Source organism: Maylandia zebra, linkage group LG15 (genome assembly GCF_041146795.1).
Source record: "Maylandia zebra isolate NMK-2024a linkage group LG15, Mzebra_GT3a, whole genome shotgun sequence".
NCBI classification, from domain to species: Eukaryota; Metazoa; Chordata; class Actinopteri; order Cichliformes; family Cichlidae; genus Maylandia; species Maylandia zebra.
The window spans coordinates 10,700,175-10,718,521 of record NC_135181.1 but is presented as its reverse complement, the minus strand read 5'-3'; the positions used below and the strand labels follow the sequence as shown (position 1 = coordinate 10,718,521).

Here is an 18,347-nt window from a genome sequence, read left to right as displayed (position 1 = left end):
CTTTTACTCAGCTACCTGGGGAAAGCTGCCAATGGCAATGCACAGAAAAACAAAAGTAATTTTGGGTAGTCAAGGACAGCAGGTGGTGGTAGACAGAGCTACAAAGTGAAAGTCATGCTAAAAGGGAACCAAACTTGCCAATAATAGGTTCAATAGGCATTTATTTTATAATGAAATGTTACCCAAAAAGCCTTATTATTTTAGTAAACTCAATAAAGTCTGTAAACATATTTCCCTAACTTAACTATGTCATGTTTGTGCTCACCATAACCAGACACTAACCTCTATGCCTTCTCTTACATAATAACTGTTTTTAAACTGTGATTCCTAACATCCACATTTAAGTGGCTGCGTAATATCAGAATACACTTCTCTGTTAATGTGTTTTTCTTGACCTTGAGTAAAGATTTTCAGTTAAACTTTCATTTCCATGGTCAAAAATGAACTTTCATGCTCAACTGCCTCCATATTGTTTGACACCGCAGATGTACAAAATGAAACAGAAGATGACTCACTGTCTCTAAATATGGAAAGCCATTCATTCTAGTGAAAGCACGTATACCACGAAAATGTTACAATCAGCCCCTTCTTCAGTGCTCATAATGTATGGTTAGTGTCTTTCTCTAGTCAAGCAGGCACAGAAATCAATTAATAGTCACATGTCTCCTGTCCCATCCAATCATTTATGTTCGTGATCCGTCTCGTTTATGTGGGCTCATTCATCTCTGTCTCATTCATTCTGCTTCCTTCAACGCTGTTGATCCTCGGTGTTTCTGCTCTGCCTTCGCCTTGCAATTTACCACCCTCCACTTCCCCCGGCCTCATCTAGCATTAGGTGTGGTTTCGTGAAATTTTTGTGTGTGTTCACTTTGATTAAAGAGGAACTCGACTGATTTCACAAAGTCTTTTGAAGACTTTCATGGTCTTGGGAAAGGCTTGTACAGATGTGAAAAAAAAAGTTGGACTGCATACAGCTTAATTTTCATTAGGGGCTCCATGAAAAACTGGGAATGTTGTGGAGACCTCTAAACCAGTAAACAGAAATCAACTATTACTGCTAAGAGTAAATGTTACAGTTACTCAGCTAACTAAAATTAATTGTTCGCCCCTGGTAAACTGTTTTGTTGCTCCAAAGAAATACAAAACATCTCGAGTTGCAAAGTCAGAAAGATTTATCCAACATCTTCGAGCTTGGCGTACCGACATATCACACATCAGTTTGCTTTCAAACTGTCCACAGCTACATTTTGACAATAATCTGGAAGAGCTGATCACAGGCATCAACTTCCTATTCAGTGACTGATGCTCATTGCTATTTCTTCATCAAGACTTGTAAAATCAATACATAATTTCCCCGACTAGGGTGGTCTGCGAAGATGTCCTATTACCCCAATCAGCCACAATTTTAAACCCCATAGTAACTGCCAAAACAGCTCTGACTCTTCTGCACATGGGGCCTCTGGGCGGCGTCCTATAGCGTCTGGCTCCATGTTGCTGGCAGCAAATTCTCTGGGATCTGTGAGTTGCAGTGGGTGGAGCCTCCGTGGATTGCTCTTTTTTTCAGTGCATGCCAAAAATGCTCAGTCAGATATGTACAGTGTGGAAGCTGGGTCACTGCTAAGAGATCTTTTCCTGCTTTCTCCAGGCGCTGCTATTACTGCAATTAGTTCAGTGTCCTCTGTTATCCTGCTGGAGGAGTCATCGGAGGGTGTTGTTCCCATTTGGGAGGTTGTGCTCGCTCTGCAACAGTGTTTAAGTGTGTAATACATGAAGCAATGCGAACAGGATCCAAGTTTCACAAAAGATAAACATTGCTAATCCCAATTTGTTTTTGCTCATCTGTGTGATTTACTTTTTTCTACATGTGCCAGGTGATGCAGTGGTGCCTCACGGCACCTGATGCTTGACTCCAGCCTTCGTAGAGTTTGCTTGGGTGCGCCACCTTCCTCCCGCGGCCTGTGGTAGATTAACTAGTGATTCTAAGGTGTAAATGTTTCACCTAAGAGTGAGTGGCTGCACATGTCAGTGTGTTATCCCTTTAAGGAGCTGGATGTATGGCAGCACGCTGCCAAGCTACACACATCATGTCCACTACCCCACAGCAGTTTCCGGCTCTAAATTTTGTGGTTATGGTTGAATCTTTTAATACATGCACTCAATGAAATGATACAACAATTTGCATGCATTCACGTCACGTTAAAGCAAAGTAAATTCCAACAATCTGTTGAAAGACAAAGGTGGAGGGGGAGAGATAAGGATGATGAAATAAAGAGAACAAGAATCTGTAGTATTCGGGCTCATGAAGGATCTATTTTATCTATTAGGAGGATTTTCTCTAACCAAAAACACATGGATGGAAGAGAAGGAAGAGAACCAGTTTCTAAGCTGGGCCTTTAACTGCAAATGTTAATCGTAGTCAATTTTTTATGAGACACCAAAAAATGGAAGTGAATCTCACCAAAATGGAATTACACATTTTCTATTTTCACACCATTCAAAAATATGTTGTTTCTAGCTCAGGATTCAGTTCAAGTAACCGGCTTCAGTTCATCTGACCTTCATAAATAAAAAGATTTTCAACATCCATCATGATGGCAGGGGGTTCTTTTGTGGTGGTGGTCAGAATCAGAGGAGATCTCTCTCTCTCACAAGGCTGAGACAATGCCCTCGAGTAACACCTTGAGAAAGTTACATTTTCAACTTGGATCAGACATCAGGAAGAATGAGGCACATTTGCGAGAAGACAACCATATCCTCCCCTGATTAATTAATCAGATCGCCTTCCAGAAGAGAAGTGTCACAAAGAATTTAGAAGGAAAAGGAGAACAAACCTAATAATCAGTATGTTGAAACCAACGACCGCCACACTGCACATGAGGCTTACGGCATGCCATTTACTTGAAATCACATGAACTTGACTCAACGACTTACACACACACACCGGACAACAAAGTTTCACATGTGACCGTACCAGAGGTTAGAAAGGTCATACAACTGAGAATAGAAAGTGGGTTAAATGAGGTTATGCGTCTATCTAAACAGCCATTCAAACAAAGAAAGTTGTGATTTCTGCTGTCGCCGGAATTGTGACACAAGACACGCTGACAGGAACTTTAAGCAGAAATGATTTCAAAACATTTCTAGCAGCAGTCCAAAGAATTAAAAATAACGGACTAAAATGAGCATCAAAGTGCCAAACAGTTATGCTTTTCTTCTGTGTGTGCTTATCTTCTTGCCAGACCATTAACAGGAATACTGATCTATTATAAAACATCAACCTTCCTTTGTACTTACCAGTCATTTAAACTCAGTTGTTTCAGTTTCTTTTATTTACTTTCAGTCCAAACTGAAGAGACATTTATATCCCAACCAAGACCAAAAGCTTTAACATTTTTCATATTGGACTTATTTTCACCTAGTCTTTGCGGTACAGTGAGCTTGATGTAATTTGACTGATGGCGATAATCTGCTCAGCAGACATGGGTTTTGTGGTTTTGAGCATGTTGCGTTCCGTGGTGGTACTTTGTTTTCCATTTGCGTGGAAAGACTTCAAGTGTCAAACCCAGCCAAGGAGCTGGCTGAGGGTTTGTTGTTCTGAACAAGAGTACAAATGTGAGCAACTTAACACTGATTTTATTTGTGCAGAATGATGCCCCCTGCTGAAGCGTTTCTTCACATTTCACTCACAAAATACTTATTTTTTTAATGCATTCTAATATTTGCTCTGATGATTGTTATATGAGTGACATTTGCACACACACACACACACACACACACACACACACACACACACACACATATATATATATATATACATACATATATAGTCTTATATGGGCAAAAATAGTTTTAGTTTATTTTGCATTTCATTAAATGTTATTATCACTGTTGGGCTCACTTGATATTGTTCCCCAAATTTATTGCTTAATGTGGCAAAACAGTTTAGTTTTCGTGAGATCAAAAGCTGGACACTGCTCCAGATGTGCAGAGGTTTCTCTCTCAAGCGCACTTCATTAGAGTGGATGGTCGTGTCATAAATTAAACACCTTTCCCCCCATTTCTTTTGATTATCGAACTTACTTCTTTCCTAAACGGATCAATCAGTTTGGCTTTAGAGCAGCAGAATCGGTGATCACATCCTCCTTCGAATATAAAGACACACAGAGTTGTTTTTCCCAAGCCAAACAGCTGTGCAGCGTCATTGGATTTGTCACTGCCTTTGAAGCACATCCATCCTCTTTCGTTTGCAGATACAATGGGATACCTCATAATGAAAGGGAAATCAGTGTCCACTTTTGTCATAATTTTACTATAAATCAGTATATAGTTCGTTCAAAGGAAATCTTTCTGCCGTTAAACAGGAAGGCATTACCGCTAACGAGCAAAGGACTGCCTGCTGGCGGAGGAGTTTCGGAGCTCGGTAACAGCGCGCACTGTCCTTTCAGCACCAAGGTTTCACTTTACGCACGACCACAGCTTCACCCAGCCATGCAGTGACAGCACCGAGTGGTCACTATAAATACCCTGCAACAATTGAACTGTGAAAGACAGAAGATTATGTGGAAAATCTAAGAGTATTTTTCTGAAGACTCCAAGATGAAAAGTTAGGTTTTTGATTACACACACACACACACACACACACACACACACACACACACACACACACACACACACACACACACACACACACACACACACACACATTTATTTATAGTGTTTTATTCTCAGGGGTATGAAACATAACGCTTCACCCCTATCGTGTCTTGACAATATTGTGGGGGAAACGGGGGGACTGGGAGGGGGCGAATGGGAGCCACTTGCACGCCCATACCCATACTTTTCTCTCCCCCCCCCTTTAAAAAAAAAGCTGTTCAAACTACGGCAGGGTAGTACAGACTAATCCCCAAAGAGGAGAAACCTGCAAACCTCAGTAATCCTATTTACCGAATTGTTCTGACCAGAAACTATAGGGCAATAAGTATTAAAACCCGTTTGTAATTAATTTTCAAAATGATCCTTAAACTGTCCATAGCATAATTGCGTTTCAATTTCCATGATGGATGTAAAACGCGCAATGGCTCTAATGAGGTTATGAGCCTCAGAAGAAGGATATGGGAGCATTTCCACTAAGATGTCGGTATCTGCGCTGTATTCTGGGCTGAGTGGAAATTTCAGTGGAAGTAGCCTATTAGTAGGAAAAAGGCTTCCTGTAACCGCGTATCGTACATATAAATGGAGTAAGGCAAAGGAGGGGGGCGCAGAAAACTTGACACAGCATTCAAGTGATGGTCACTCAACCCATGCACACTCACAGACATTGCGGAGTAACCTACAGCGGACAGGTCACCACGTCGGCGAGACAGAATAAAAAGTGAGCCTCACTTCTTGGCGACTAATCTGCTACTTCAGCCAGGACGCGCACGGGATCTGGGAGCACCGGACCACTTGAGCTTTTCTGTGCGCTCTCTCCCTGCAGTCTGCCGGTCTTCAAAGGATGACCACAGGGGCTCGGTGAAGATCCCTGACTTCACGAGCTTTGTTTTTGCATTAATAAAAGCAGCTTTTAAGAGGACATATTTTGGGGCGGACAAACTCCGAAGTTGCGCACAGTTTGCATTTCTTACTGCTGTGTGCCTGAAGACTTTATAAAGGTAAAAATAGCTTTAAATTGTTACTTTTAGAATCTAGATTTCTTTACTGTTATGTTTTTATTCTTAGTTCCTCTCTTACTGATGCATTGTTGCCTTTTGTCTGAGGGTGACTTAAATGTGTCGTGTAACTTCTCGGTAACAGAAGCCTGGATCAACATAAATAAAACTTTTTAAGCTACAAGACTACAGCCACATTTAGACAATGAAGACACTCAAGTTATTAAAAACATAAAAACAGAGTAACTGTTTGAAAACAAGCACGTGGTAAGCAGTTTTGCATAATATTTTGGAAAGCGTATTTGAAGATAAAGTTAAATAGCGCATGGGTAAGATTACTTAACAGTCCATCAAGCTTCGGTCAATCAATTATGATCCGAACTTGGTGGACTATTAGGTGCGTGCAGTACTGTGATTTTCGCTTTGTGGCCCATTAAGAAACTCTTGTGTTATTGTTTTGCGGCGTTGGGAGGATTTTAACCAGCATTTACAGTCGCTCTTGGCGGGGTGTAGCCTAATGGGATTCTGGGACTTGTGAAATTAGGAAATGAAAGGCTTTTAACATTCATACTCAATCTCTCCTGCAGGTGCCCAGAAAAGAAAATACGACCTCACTGTTTCCCCCTCACTCCCCGGGAGCTATGAGCGAACTACGCAGGCATTTCATTATAGGACTGGTGTTACTGATGTGCACGCTCACCGACCACTGCGGCGAGAGCGCGCCCTCCACGGTCCCAACAGGGGACGCATCGGCCGGCATGGACGAGCAGCAGGACTTGAGGCGGATGGTGGAGATCGTGAAGCAGGTGGAGGGGAGTCGGGGACGCCACAGTGCCAAAACAGAAGCGCCGGCAATTTCACGGGAGACGAGCTCTCCGATGGAGCAGAAGGATTTTCGGGACCTCAAAGCATTCAGAGGGAATCAGGCTGTCGGTGAGTTTTCTTCCAGGAAGGAATCTTAAGTTGGATGTACAGTCAGGGATGTAGCATACTGCGATATGGAAGTTTCATAGAGAAGAACAATTTCCTCTCTATTTTCTCGTTAAGGCTACCAAGTGCATGCAATATAACCAAAACTATTTGGTTATAAAACCACTATACTTACTGATAGTACTGACGGTTATTTGAGGGTCATTTGGGCCAACTGGCCCTTTAAAGCTCTCTTACTATATTTTGCTTGATAAAAACATCCTTGTTCTATGTGTTGTGATGGATAACTCCAGAGCTAATATTTTAAGGCCTCCTGATAAAAATATGCCATCCATCCATTTTCTTCTGTCTATATGATACAGACTAAAACTTGACACCCTTTCCTTATCTCCTCTCTTTAAACAGTCATATTTCCCAGAGATCTAAGAAAGAAGGAGAAGTTCATAAAATACTTAACAGGTAAGACATTACTGCAAAATCAATGTCTTTTAAAGTGTTTGCTAAAAAGATTCCTACAAAAACAGGCCAGGGAAGTCAGCTATAGCACACAAAAGTGAATTACAGCTTCAGACAATGACTACAAAACAGATGTTATTGAAGGTTGCTGCGGCAACGTTCTTAAAGCCTCCTCTCTGTTCTTGTTTCAGGTCCGCTCTCCTTCAGCCCCAAGTGCAGGAAGTCGGTGTATAAACTCTACCACCACACGAGAGACTGCACGATACCTGCATGTAAGCTGCCATTACACTGGCCCTCTTGACACCCTGAGTAAAGATCTTGTCCGTTCAATGTCAACACACTAAACCACTCACTATCTGTCCATCCTATTTTCTTTCCTCAGACTTCAAAAGATGTGCACGGCTTCTGACACGGCTAGCAGGCAGCCCACAGTGCACGGAGGGGTAGCACACACCAGGTACGGTACCATGTTCCTCTGATTCAAACATGAATTTTTTATGGCGAACAGCTTGTTAATGTGTCTCGTTGAACGTAGACAACAGAGTTCAGAGCACATTATAGACCGTGTGTGGGTGTAACACAGTCATTAATGTTGAATGGGATGTGATAAGGAGGAAGTATGAGGTAGTCTTCAAGGTCATTTACTTGAGCAAAATTAACAAGGCCATGTGGTAAAACTGCAGCCACAAGTAAAAGTCTTCAGCGTGGACTCATGTGCTCTGAGCTGATTTGTTGTTACTAGAGTAGCATTGCTAATGCATGCATGTTTTTTGGTATCAGCTTGCTTTTATAGTTCTATAACTGTCACTACGTTATATACAGGATTGTAGTTATAATCTGTACAAACGCATTACAGCTTGTTTTGTTTGTTTGTTTTTTTCATTAACGTAAATTTGATTGGTAACATAACTACCGTATAAAGCAGAAAGAAAGAAAGGTATAGTTCTAGTGCCATTTCTCTCTTAAAAGTTGGCTAGAAGTACAAAATACTTCTTAATTTGACTGAACTTACAGTCATTAAACATACTGTGTTACTTTCTACTTCTGTGGCACAGATAACTAAACTTCCACTCAAATATTGTACTTTATGATGCATTCAAACGTTAAATGAATGTCCATTTTATGAATCTGTATTTCGAGCCAAGCTCTATAATATATTAATACACTAATCTATAACAGTATTTATATTTAAAGCTATTTTTACTATTTCCTATAAGCACTTAACTGTGTTTTCTTCTAGCTCGGCAGCAGAGTTCAATTATTACATTGAGCACTTAAAGCATAAAATTACTGCTTACATAGAATTAATTGAGAATAATGATGTAATCAAGCACTTAAATTCTAACTACACTAAATCATTAGTAGTACTAAGAATAATTTTGCTTAAGTAAAAGACTAGATTCAGGATATTACCTTTTTTTTTTTTTAACTTTTGTGTGATTCGTATTTAAGTAAGAATAATAAGAATAAATAAAATGTTTGCACTGCATGAATTATCAGTGTCATTCAGAGTCAAAAACCTCTCCGGTTATGGTTATAGTGTAATGGTTATGTTGTTCTGAGGCACTACTCAGACGTTTGTTCTCCGTGGTGATATGCTTGCTGTGTCCACACACACACACGCCCTAACAGTGGCACAGCGAGAGCAAAGTATCAAATTTCTTATTATTTGTGATTCTTTCTGAAGAGGGGAGAATTTTTCAGGTGTTTTCAAGTTGGTCCTGAATATCACGTCTTCTTTGTTACAGGTCAAAGTCACACACGAGTCCTTCAGAAGAAAAAAAAAACTTGGGAAAAAAGTGCCTTGGACAGTAAGGAAGCCTAAATCTGACCAGCCCCGACGGACACTAGGCACAGTATTGTCATTCACTGAGGTCTCCTTCTGCTAAGGCGTGGATGGGTGCCACCCACCACTCAGGCTGGGCCTTGATGGTTAGCTGTCACCGCATGGGGGAGCAACCCAGGCAACAAAACCCAGACCAGGATAAAGACAGTGAAACTGAAGAGTGGAGAAGATAAAGAAACAAGCGGTTGAGACACACCAACCTGGGGCCTCTTCATGCTGGGATCCAAAAAAGATGTTGCTAAAACAAAACAAAAACATATTTTTCTTCATTTATTTTGCTCAAGAAAAGAGCGAAATCCAAATATGCTCAACCCTGCCTGTACTACCTTCTACACAGACAAGTTTTCACAGACCTCCAGCTGGCAGTCAGTGCATAGTTTCAGCCACTTGTGCTCATACTGAGAAAGAACTGTGATTAAATTATTAATTGCATGAATTTTCCTCTGCATCTTTGTGAAAAAGATAAAAAATAATAATAATAAAACAAAAGAAGTGGTTGTTGGATTTTGGTAGAGTGCAGTACAGAGTATATTTATGTATTTGAGTCATCCAAAGGTAACATTGTACATAATGTAGGCCATCTTTAAAAGCAGGAGCAATATCTTCACGCTGTAAAGCGAAACATAAAAAGAAGCCACCGATGTACCATAAATTAACATGACTGGCATTTCCCAAAGGGGTGTCCAATATATATATATATATAAATATATATATACCATAGCTATATTTAAAAATGAAATATACTTAAATAAATTATGAGATTGGTACAAATATGGATTGCCTTTCTTTTCTTGTGCGATATTTTGCTTTGCATTCCCATCTTGAATGAGGAATGATCCTCGAATAACCCTGTGACTGGACTGAGTCCTGGAACATCTGATCCTGTGAACTTCCCACTGCTATTTCAGACAGACTGTTAAAAAAGATCAACTGGCAAAGCTCAAAGTGTTCGAATACATGTTATTGCAACATGATTTTTTTTTTATGTGATCACTTTCCAGATGTGGCGGTCAGCAGATTTCACTTGCTTTGCAGCAGTCACATTGAGAAAGGAGTTCCTCTTAAAAGGCTGAGTCACTCAGGTTTTCCTGTATATTTCTACTGGTATCTATTCATCAAAACCTTTTATTGTTATTTGAGCAGGTTTTGAGAAGTTTCCTGCAAATGCACTTAAGCAAAGGTGAATGTACAGTGCTTAACAAATTTATTATATCTAATGTAGGGCCTAAATTAAGAATACTGGTTATTACCAAAAAGGATGAGTTACTAATATGCTCAAAATTACATTTATTTACTGCTATCCCTGTAAATACAACAGAAAAAATAGTTTTAGTGGTTGAATGTTATGTTTCATTCATTTATGACTTCTCTAGCTCAAATTTGGGTATAGAAACTTATTTAATTTTGTCACTTACTTTTGTAAGTAATGCAATTCGGTTTATTACTTACCTAATAAATAACAATATATTATTAATTTTAAACAACCTCCTATGTTTTCTTCATTTTTATGGCAAATCGAATAAATTTATTAAGCACTGCAATATGTTTTTTGTTTGTTGTTGGTTTTTTTAAAGCATTTTAAAGGAGGAATGGGACCCACGAAAAGCAACACCATTGTTACTGTGGATGTGCTACAGACCACAACAACTGACAGGCTTCACTGAAACCAAATTGTGATAAAGAAATTGAATGCACACTAATATCAATTAGCAATTATGCTGATTAAGGGGAGGAGATAAATAACAACAAGACAGAATTAATTAAAAAGTATACAATTCTATTGACAGTTATATTATCTGTAAATCCACAACTGGTGCAAAAATAGTCCCTACAAAGACAAAGATCAAGTTTACTGCCACTATATGCAGATTACATGGACGACTGATTATCTAAAATAATGGCACTCAAACATGGCAAAATACTTGAGTACTTTTCGGGTTCTTTTGGGTGAACTGGCCCTTTAAATAAGTGCATCAAGATAAAGTTCTCTTAAGCCTTTTGCATGAAATTTGAACCCTGTACAGATGCAACTGCTGCAGACTGAATATTTTTGCAAGAAATTACTTTCGAGGGAAGCTTAATTTGTTTGGGTTTGATCCTAACCAAGACAAGAAAACACTCACACTGCTTGGAGGACCTTGAGTTGAACTTCATAAAGAGATTAAAGTTGGCTCTGCTCTATTCAAGTATCCCAGTGAGACAGAGGCAGTTAGCCAGTATGCATTTATAGCAGAAGCTAAAGCACCTTCATGGAATTAAGTCGTTTATTTCAAGGTACTCTGTGAAAACAGACCACCGTGTATGTTTTTAAAAATTAGACTACTAAAATATCTATATATTTTCTTGATCTTTTTTTTCCAATTCAGGGTTACAGTGGGGCTCCAGCCTATCCCTGCTGTCACACAGCAAGAGTTAAATAGATCACCAGTCTGTATCAGGACTTACACAGAGACAGATAACAATTTACACCTATGGCCAATTTAGAATCATTAATTAACCGAACATGCATGTCTTTTAGAAGACAGCAGGACGTCAGTGTACCCAGAGAGTACACGCAAACCCCACAGAGAGGCCCCAGCAGCTGGAAGATTCAAGCCAAGGACCTCCTTTCTCCCCAAAGGGGAGCAACTTAAAGACTAAGAAGAGCTCTTGTACAATAATATAATCACTTTTTATGTAAAGTAAGGTAAGGCTGATACCATTTCTGTTTTTACACTAAATAAGAGGCTTGAGCTGGTTAACTTAACATAAATGGTGGTAAATGGACTGATTCTTACATACCGCTTTTCTACTCTCCTGCAGTACTCAAAGCGCTCTATACAACATGCCTCATTCACCCAATCACACCCATTCATACAAGCGCTTTCCTCTATACTTTAGTGCTGTTTAGCTAACATTCACACACATTCATACTCCAATGGATGTATGGGAGAGCAACTGGGGGTTACTATCTTGCCCCCAGTTGGGGGACAAGATAGTAAGATATTTGGCATGCAGACTAGGTGGAGCCAGGGATCAAACCACCAACCTTCAAATCAGTAGCTGACCTGCTCTACCACCTGAGCTACAGCCCATGGTGAAAAGATCCAAATTTTAAAAAAACAACAACAAAAAAACTATTTCATCATCAACCTTTAAAGCTTACTATTTAGAATACGAGTTTTTAAATTGTACAAAAAATGTTTACTAAGGCATAAAAAAATTAGTTGCAATTGAATTGAATTGAATTGATTGAATTGAATTGATATACCTTTATTAGTCCCACAAGGGGAAATTTCATAAGGCTGCCGACCTATTGCACGCAATGGCGGTGCCATCTTACCCTCCGACCATACATACATTACACAAAACATCACATGGGGAAGACAGGTCAGAGAGGTATAACAATGGAAAATGCACCACATGAGGAAAGATAAGGAAAAAAAAAACTCCCCCCAGACTGAGCTCCAACAGGGAGATCAGTTTGAGAACAGAAAAAAACACCTCTGCACATAGCACATAAAAAAACTCTTAATACACATGACAAGCAACAGGGGTGGGTAAAGGGTGAAAGGCAGCCGAATTAGACAGTACATCCGGGCCTGCGTGCGCTGGTCTCCTTGATCCCCGTCAGCATCGGAAGGGAATAAGCGTCAAAGGCGTTTGGAAAAGGAGGGGGGATGATTGTGTGCATATATGCATGACCTCAATAGAAGCTCAAATACTTTTTTTTTCTTCTTTTTTTGGACACAGGCAAGACCAGTCTGTTTTATTTAGCACTGAAATAAAGTATGCTGGGGAAAGTAAGCCAGGGAATTAATTTGCATACTAAATAACTTGTACTGATTTTCTGGCATAGCTTAAAGAGTAGTTTGACATTGTTTTGAAATCATATTTAATAGCTGTCTTACCTAGACGTAAATGGGGAGATTTCCGACATGCTCTCGTCTAAATGCCAGATACAAAGTAACATTCAAAAACTAGTTCACTAGCCCAGCTGAGAGTCAATATAGGGAAGGAGCTGGTTTGTCTAAAGCTAACTTAAGGTTATGTATATAACCCCGGTTCTCTGAGTAGCATGAGTGAGCGTCTCACTATCCGATTGTTCAGTCTGACGTCACTAGTCGTGTCTGGGTCTAAACTCCGCTCCAGGTCCATATATCAAACAATCACTATGGCATTACTGAGAGTTGAAAAACTGTTTAAAGTCTTTCATCTTTAATAAAATGATCAGCGTTCTGCCCTACCAGGTGTAACAATTGAGTTTAACATCCAGGCATCCATGAAAATGGAATTTATGACATTTAACGGAGTTAGAAGTTAGCAGGAAGTTAGCTCGCTAGCTTCTATCTAAATACAATATAGCATGTCCTGACTGCGGGGTTTTGGAAACAAATTCAAACGTACAGCTCTGTTATCACTTCCAGCATAAATGAAGACAGAAAACTAAACAGCAGTGACGTTTGTAAGGTTACTGAAGTTGGGCTAGCTGGTATATAATGATGTGCTACGTGACCGCTAGCGACACAGCTATGTTAGCATAATATAAACAAGCTAACTTTTTTTCCACTCGATAAAAGTTAACGTGAGTGTTCTCGGTGGTCAGGAACAAATGTAATTGCATGGCAGGATGCTGTAAAAGGACCAAACTTCAGCCAGGAGAACAACTGAGATAATCCATCCACAATACGAGGTTAGTCATTCATATACTGCTGCATGGGCTGGGCTGTAGTTACATCCTAAGGTTTTAAAAACTGAGCTTAAATAAATGATTAGTGGTAATAAAAGCTGAGGGAGGTCAACCGGGATCACTGACTGTTTTAGGAGCTTTTTGAGATCAAATAGAAGAAAATACATAACATTAAACATGTTAACAACACAAAAGCCATATTAAACGCAGACTACTTTAGACCCGGAAGTAGGATTCGTCGCGTCATCACTGAACAACCGGATTGGAACACCTCCTGCGTGACCTTAGCCAGCCCTTACAGGCTGGGTAAGGGCAGCCTGTAAGGGCGCCCATGTCAGGAGGGGCTAGTGCCTCCCTATATAATAGGCTGACATAGCGTCAGATGCCATTCAAAAACCTCTTCTTGCTTCTCACAGAAACCTGTAGACAACTGTGCTATTGGGTGCTAAGCTAAACTGTCCACAGATTCGAGTGAACAACTCGGTCGCCGGGCGCTTTGTTCCCAGCTTTTCAGTTGTCCACTAGCATACAAGCAGTAACAATACTGTTCTGTAGCTAGTGCTGGTGTCAAGTAGCAATACTTTCACCCAGGGAAGTAGCAGTATTTTCCAAAAGCGAAGTAGCAACACTTTGCTAATAAAGGTACCACTAGCTTCACCATCAGGTAGCAATACCCTTCGATGCTAGCGGTTTTACACATTAGGTAGCAATAGCTGTAGAAAAGTAGCACTACTTTTCACCCCACGTTAGCTGAGGAATAGCAATATTCTCCACACTCAGTGTCAGTCTCGCTAACGTGCGCAACCCTCTAGCTAACCATAGCTACGACTGTCAACGAAGTTGCACAACTCTGTCCTAGCGGCAAGAAGATTTCTTCCTGGGATACACACCCTGTGTGTGCGGCATGCCTGGGTTTATCTCACACTCGGGCTGCCTTGACACCCGCACACGACTGTATCCACTGCGCGGCTTTCCCACGCAAACTACTCCGCCGCAGGCTATCTCGCCAGGCTAACCTGTCGGGTGGCGACCCTTTGCTGTGTGAGGCTGCTGCAGCGCAAGGAGAAACTGAGATGCCCGATGATTTGGCCGCAACTGGATCTCGACATGCAGGACATGTGCAAGCGCGCAGCTGCTAGGCTCAACATCCTGTGGCCCGCGATACAAACAGAGATTGTAAAGTCTCGTTTTGACAGAAAGAAATTGCCAAAGGCGAAAAAGACGGGGAAGCATGTGTTGCCTGTTTTCTCGGAGCTTCTTGATGAGATAGCGGTGACGTGGAAAGCAAAACCTTACAGCGAGAAACACCCCATCGTGGGGAGCTCCCTGCTGGATTGTGAGGGGATGGAGTCTATCGGCCTCCGCCAGATGCCACAAGTGGAGCCGTTGGTAGCAAGCCATCTTCACCCGAGACGTCTCTGTCCTCATCGGCCCCATCTCTCCCCTCCAAAACAGACCGCTTCCAGTCTAGCCTTACAGATAAGTGCTACAAGGCAGCGGCTCTGTCATTAAGCTGAGCTAGAAGAGGACATGCACGGGGCGACCATGGCTCAGGGATTGGGAATCGCATCTGTAACCGGAAGGTCGCCGGTTCGATCCCTGGGCTCTCTGTCCTGGTCGTTGTGTCCTTGGGCAAGACACTTTACCCTACTTGCCTACTGGTGTTGGCCAGAGGGGCCGATGGCGCGATATGGCAGCCTCGCTTCTGTCAGTCTGCCCCAGGGCAGCTGTGGCTACAACTGTAGTTTGCCTCTACCAGTGTGTGAGAGTGAATGAATAGTGGTATTGTAAAGCGCTTTGGGTGCCTTGAAAAGCGCTATATAAATCCAATCCATTATTATTATTATTATTATTATTATGACAGCTAAACCAGATACCACAGTGTGGGAAGAGATCTCTCATTTCCACGGCTGTGATAATGCAGATGAGCCCGTCACCTCGCTCACCTGTGACAGAGGTGACGGAACACCGAAATGGCGTATGTTTCGCGCTGCAACCAAAAGGGGGTGCCAAAACGCCATCTTCGGTTGAGTGGCCAGTGAGCCCTCTGTCTCTCCACATAAAGAGCTGGGCTACCTGCACTCAGTCAAGATGGGTGCTGAGGTCATTGGAAAAGGGCTACAGGCTGCAATTCAATGTCACTCCACCACATTGCAAAGAAATCGTTTACTCTCGTGCTCTGGGCGAATCTGCCACTTTTCTCCTGGAGGAAATTTCCACCTTGAGAGACAAAGGAGCTATAAGAGTTGTCCCTCCCGAGGAAATGCACAGCGGATTTTATTCAAGGTATTTCCTTGTGCCAAAGAAAGGGGGGAGGGGCATGAGAGCCTTCCTGGATCTCCGTGCCCTGAACCGGCATTTAAGGACATACAAGTTCAGGATGTTGATGCAGGCGACTGGTTCACATCAATCGACCTGAGGGATGCTTATTTCCACATCCCCATATATCCCCCACACCGAAAGTATCTAAGATTTGCTTTCCAGGGGATAGCGTACGAGTTTATAGTCCTGCCTTATGGTCTCTTACTGAGCCCAAGGGTGTTTGTGAAATGCACCGAGGCAGCAGTGGCCCCGCTCAGGGAAAAGGGCATTCGAGTCGCCACATACATCGACGACTGGCTGGTGGCAGCCCCAACCCGCCAGGAAGTGGCTTGTCACACAAATGCTCTCATACACCATCTGGAGAGTTTGGGTTTCCAGATAAACGTGGAAAAGAGCACATTGAAGCCAACTCAATGCATTACTACTTTCATAGGGCTCAGCCTAGACTCCCTCCGGGTGAGAGCTTTTCTGTCCCCAGAGAGAACAGCGGCCATACGGTCATCCCTAGCACTGTTTCGCAAAGTCAACACAGTGACCCTCAAACAGTGCCAGAGGCTCCTCGGTCTGATGGCTTCTTCTCTAGTGGCGATAACACTGGGACACCTGCACATGAGAGGCTTTCAGCGCTGGGTGGGCTCGCGGGGACTGGACCCTCACCGAAACGGCCACTGTTGCGTGAGAGTCTCTGCAGACTGTTCACTCGCTGTCCGCGAGTAGAAGAAGCCAGGTTTCTTGTCTCAGGGCATTGCCATGGGGGCAGTTTCAACCAGGAAGGTGATTTTCACAGATGCCTCTCTTTCAGGCTGGGGGGCCACCCACGAGGGCAGAACAGTGAATGGGGAGTGGGGCCCTCACATGCGCTCCACCCACATAAACTGTCTGGAACTGCTGGCAGTTCACCTGTCGCTAAAACACTTTCTCCCTTGGCTGAGAGGTCATCATGTTTTAGTGAGGTTGGACAATTCCACTGTTGTGGCCTACATCAACAGACAAGGGGTCTGGGGTCCCCCAAGTTACACACACTAGCACACAGACTGATAGTCTGGAGCAGTGTCCACCTGCTGTCACTGAGAGCAACTCACGTGCCGGGAATCTTGAACTTTGGAGCAGATCTTCTCTCCAGGAGCAATCTGCTGTATGGCGAATGGAAGCTTCACCCAGAGGTGGTGAAGCAGATCTGGCTGCGATTCGGTCAGGCGACCGTGGACATTTATGCATCCAGGGAGAATGCTCAGTGTCCCCTGTTTTACTCGCTGCACGATCAGAAAGCTCCACTCGGGGTGGATGCTCTAGCTCACGAGTGGCCGAGAACCCTCCTCTATGCTTTTCCCCCAGTGGCCCTCATTTCTCCAACTCTGGCCAGAGTGAGGGAGAGAAGTCACTATATCATAGGTGTCAAACTCTGGCCCGCAGCCTAATTACATTTGGCCCGCGAAGCCATACCAAATTACTATTAGAGCTGGCCTACTGGTATTATACAGCTAATATATATATATTGTTTAGTATTAAGCTTTGCTTGTTCCATATTCAGTTTTTCAGCAAAACGTGTTTGAGTCCATAAGAAAAGATTCATTCTTATATTTGGAGGAATAAATATATTTCAATAAATATTAACGTTAGCCCGCGACTTTGTTCTAGTTTTGAATTTTGGCCCACTGTGTATTTGAGTTTGACACCCCTGCACTATATGATCCTGATAGCCCCACACTGGCCAGGGAAGCACTGGCTGGCGGAGATTTTTCAGCAGCTGTGCGGCCGTTACCACTACGCAGAGATCTCCTGTCTCAGGCACGGGGGGAAATATTCCACCCCCATCCAGAGAGGCTAGCTCTATGGGATTGGCCCGTGAGTGGTTTAACCTGAACACGGTGGGGCTCCCTCATAGTGTTATCGACACTATTCAGTGTTCTAGAGCATCGTCTACTAGGATGCTATATGAGCACAAGTGGCGTGTGTTTGAAAGCTGGTGCTTAGAATCACAGGCCATCCCTTTTCAGTGCTCTGTGGCTGTGATTCTGTCATTTCTTCAGGCCCTGATTGATAAGGGTAAAGCCTTCTCCACCTTCAAGGTGTATTTGGCAGCAATTTCAGCCTGCCATATTGGTTTTGAGGGGAAGACTGTTGGCCAGCATCCCTTAATATGCCGTTTCATGAAGGGTGCACGGCGTAAATTGCCTACATCTAGAATACAATACAATATAATTTTATTTATATAGCACATTTAAAAACCCGAAGGCACACGAAAGTGCTTCACAGTAATATGGAGAGTCAACATAAGTGTCTAGGCCGTTGGCTCCATCGTGGGACCTTCCCATAGTATTAGCTGCGCTCTCCTGTTGCCCATTTGAACCCCTGGAACAGGTTGAGTTAAAATTTCTGTCCTTGAAGACGGCTCTATTGATTGCTTTAGCTTCAGCTAAGCGTGTAGGAGAGACCCACGCTCTCTCAGTGCATCAGTCATGCATTCAGTTCTCCT

At 42.4% G+C, this 18,347-nt stretch overlaps 1 protein-coding gene across 1 annotated transcript; it reads left to right on the top strand.

Moving 5' to 3' along the window:
• The first annotated feature begins 4,903 nt into the window (after window positions 1–4,903).
• Window positions 4,904–10,412, top strand: alkal2a (ALK and LTK ligand 2a). The gene is made up of 6 exons (XM_004541771.2): window positions 4,904–5,651; window positions 6,236–6,581; window positions 6,984–7,037; window positions 7,226–7,306; window positions 7,417–7,491; window positions 8,783–10,412. Exons 2-5 carry the CDS (start codon window positions 6,290–6,292, stop codon window positions 7,479–7,481), a joined length of 492 nt encoding a protein of 163 aa, XP_004541828.1. The 5' UTR covers window positions 4,904–5,651; window positions 6,236–6,289; the 3' UTR covers window positions 7,482–7,491; window positions 8,783–10,412.
• Window positions 10,413–18,347: the final 7,935 nt, after the last annotated feature.

Coding starts and splice junctions, on each gene's coding strand:
- alkal2a (XM_004541771.2), top strand. CDS start 6,290: ATGAGCGAACTACGCAGGCATTTCATTATAGGACTGGTGTTACTGATG. Junction 6,582..6,983: donor CAGAGGGAATCAGGCTGTCG/GTGAGTTTTCTT, acceptor CTCTTTAAACAG/TCATATTTCCCAGAGATCTA. Junction 7,038..7,225: donor GTTCATAAAATACTTAACAG/GTAAGACATTAC, acceptor TTCTTGTTTCAG/GTCCGCTCTCCTTCAGCCCC.